This window comes from Pygoscelis adeliae, unplaced genomic scaffold (assembly GCF_000699105.1).
Source record: "Pygoscelis adeliae isolate BGI_AS28 unplaced genomic scaffold, ASM69910v1 Scaffold588, whole genome shotgun sequence".
Lineage (NCBI taxonomy): Eukaryota > Metazoa > Chordata > Aves > Sphenisciformes > Spheniscidae > Pygoscelis > Pygoscelis adeliae.
The window spans coordinates 49225-51590 of record NW_008825322.1 but is presented as its reverse complement, the minus strand read 5'-3'; the positions used below and the strand labels follow the sequence as shown (position 1 = coordinate 51590).

The 2366-nt window shown below is 64.8% G+C and overlaps 1 protein-coding gene across 1 annotated transcript in view; it reads right to left on the bottom strand.

The window, feature by feature from the left end:
- Nucleotides 1–2366, bottom strand: part of MYLK2 (myosin light chain kinase 2) — a gene marked incomplete at its 3' end in the record, with an annotated part of 10645 nt that overhangs the window by 3786 nt on the left and 4493 nt on the right. The window contains exons 3-4 of the mRNA XM_009330290.1: nucleotides 839–2357; nucleotides 383–699 (exon numbers count right to left, since the gene is read on the bottom strand). Of these exons, the coding sequence (XP_009328565.1) occupies nucleotides 383–699; nucleotides 839–2357 (1836 nt within the window). The remainder of the gene's footprint in view (nucleotides 1–382; nucleotides 700–838; nucleotides 2358–2366) is intronic.

The following is a 2366-nucleotide window of genomic DNA, read 5'->3' as shown; positions in this document are numbered from 1 at the left end:
CGCTGCCCCCCGGGCTGGGCGCAGCCCCCCAAAGCCCTGCCGTCCCCGCAAGGGCAGCGGTGCAGGACACGGGGACCCGCCGTCCCCTGGCACAAGCCACGCAGCGGCTGTCCCTCCCCGGGCTCCTCTTCCTCCCGGGCAGCCCCGGCCACGGGGACCGTGCCAGGCTGTGGCCGGAGGAGCCTGGGGAGGGGACACGACGCATTTAGCCCTGTTTACAGTGGAAACAGGAGCTCGAAGGCCACCGGGCAGGCGACGAGCCAAGAGCATGAGCCGGCAGCATGGGAGGGCAGTGCAGGCAGGGCGGCGGGGGAACCCCGGGCTGCCGCCCCGCAGAGGGTCCCAGGGTGTGAGGATAAGGCAGGGCAGCACACAGCCTTACCCAGTATCTCGAAAGGGTCTTCCTTCCCAAAATCGGGGGTGAGGTAGGGGCTGGGGGGTGGCTCTGCCTCCGTCGAGGAGGGTTGCCCCCCGGAGCCAGGCTGCTCTGTGGCCCCAGTAGGATCCGTGGGCTGCCGTGCGGCACTGGGCAACGTCCTCTCCTGTGGGGTGCCAGGGCTCCCCGCGGGGATGGGGGGCTCCGGGGGCTGCAGGTCCCCCGGGGCTGGCGGGGCAGGGCCAGGCTCTGCCGGACCCTCTCTCGTGGCCTCCTCCGGTATCATCTCCATCACCGCTGCGTCCACCCAGGGCTGCTCCTCCCTGGAAGCAGGAACAGGAGATGAGCAGAGCCCAGCCAGCAGTCCCCCCCGAGACCAGCGCCCACCTCTGCCCAGAGGGACCCCAGGCTCCTCGGGGAGCAGCGAGGGGAGGGGACCCCATCCCAGGAGGGTGCGGGTACCTTTGGCAGGCAGCTGGGCAGCTCAGGCTCTGCAGCAGAGCCGGGCGCTGGAGCTTGGGGCCCCTTGGCTGCTGCTGCTTGTCTGCCCCCTTCGCCATTGCTGCTTTCTCCCCTTCGCCCTGAGCCCGTGCAGCAGGCGCGGCCGCCACCTCTGCGGGCTCCTCGCCTCCACGCCCAGCCTCTGCTGCAGCTGGGGCGGGTTCCACCTTTGCAGCTTTCTTCCCTCCATCCTGCATCTTTGCAGCAGCTGGGGCTTTCTCCTTTGCAGGCTCTTTGCTTCCATCTTGAGGCTTCTTTGCAGCTGGCGTTTCCTCAGCCTTTGCTGCTGCCGGCTTCTCTCCATCCTGCACCTTTGCAGCAGCCGGGGCCTTCTCCTTTGCAGGCTCTTCTTTGCCTCCATCCTCAGCCTTTGATGCAACTGTGGTTTTTCCTACCTTTGCAACTTTCTTCCCTCCATCCTGCACCTTTGCAGCAGCCGGGGCCTTCTCCTTTGCAGGCTCTTCTTTACTTCCACCTTGAGGCTTCTTTGCAGCTGGCGTTTTCTCAGCCTTTGCTGCTGCCTTCTCTCCGTCCTGAGCCTTCGCAGCAGCTGGGGCCTTCTCCTTTGCAGAAGCTGCGGCTTTCTCCTTTGCGGGCTCCTCTTTGCCTCCATCCTGAGCCTTTTTTGCAGCTGGGGCTTTTTCTGCCTTTGCCACTTTATTCTTTCCATCCTGAGCCTTTACAGCAGCTGGAGCCTTCTCCTTTGCAGGCTTTTTATCAGCTAGGGTTTTCTCTGCCTTTGCAGCTTTCTTCCCTCCATCCTGAGCTTTTGCAGCAGCCGGGACCTTCTCCTTCGCAGCAGCCATAGTTTTCTCCTTCGCAGCAGTTGTAGTTTTCTCCTTCGCAGGCTCTTCTTTGCCTCCATCCCGAGCCTGTGCTGCAGCCAAGGCTGTCTCCTCTGCAGGTTTTGCCTTCCCTCCTTCAGCCTCCGCTACAGCCGGAGCCTTCTCCTCTGTGGGCTCTGCTTTCCCACCACACTCAGCCTCTAACCCACCAGAGGCTTGCCCCTTCTTGGGCTCGTCCTTCCCTCCATCCTGGGCTTCTACTACAGCCGGGCCCTTCCCTTCCGTGCCTGCTGCCTGCCCTCCTGCAGTTGGAGCCTTCTCCTTCCCAGGCTCATCTTTCCCTCCATCCTGAGCCGTGGCAGCAGCCAGCACCTTCTCCTCTGAAGATGCTGCCTGCCCTCCATTGTGCTGCGCAGCTGAAGCCTCCTCTGCCGGCGCTGCCTTCCTTCGATCCCCGGGCTCTGGAGCGGTCGGGGCCGTCTCCCCCGCTGGCTCTGCCTTCACTCCTCTGGCCTCTCCCGCAGCCTTCTCCTTCCCAGGCTCTGCCTGTCCCCCATCCTGAGCCACAGCAGCAGCCAGAGCCTTCTCCTGCCCGGGCTCATCCTTCCCTTCATCCTGCGCCCCGGTGGCAGCCAGCACCGTCCCCTCCGTGGGTGCTGCCTTCCCCCCTTGGGGCTGGGCAGCCTGCAGAGCTCCTGGGACCG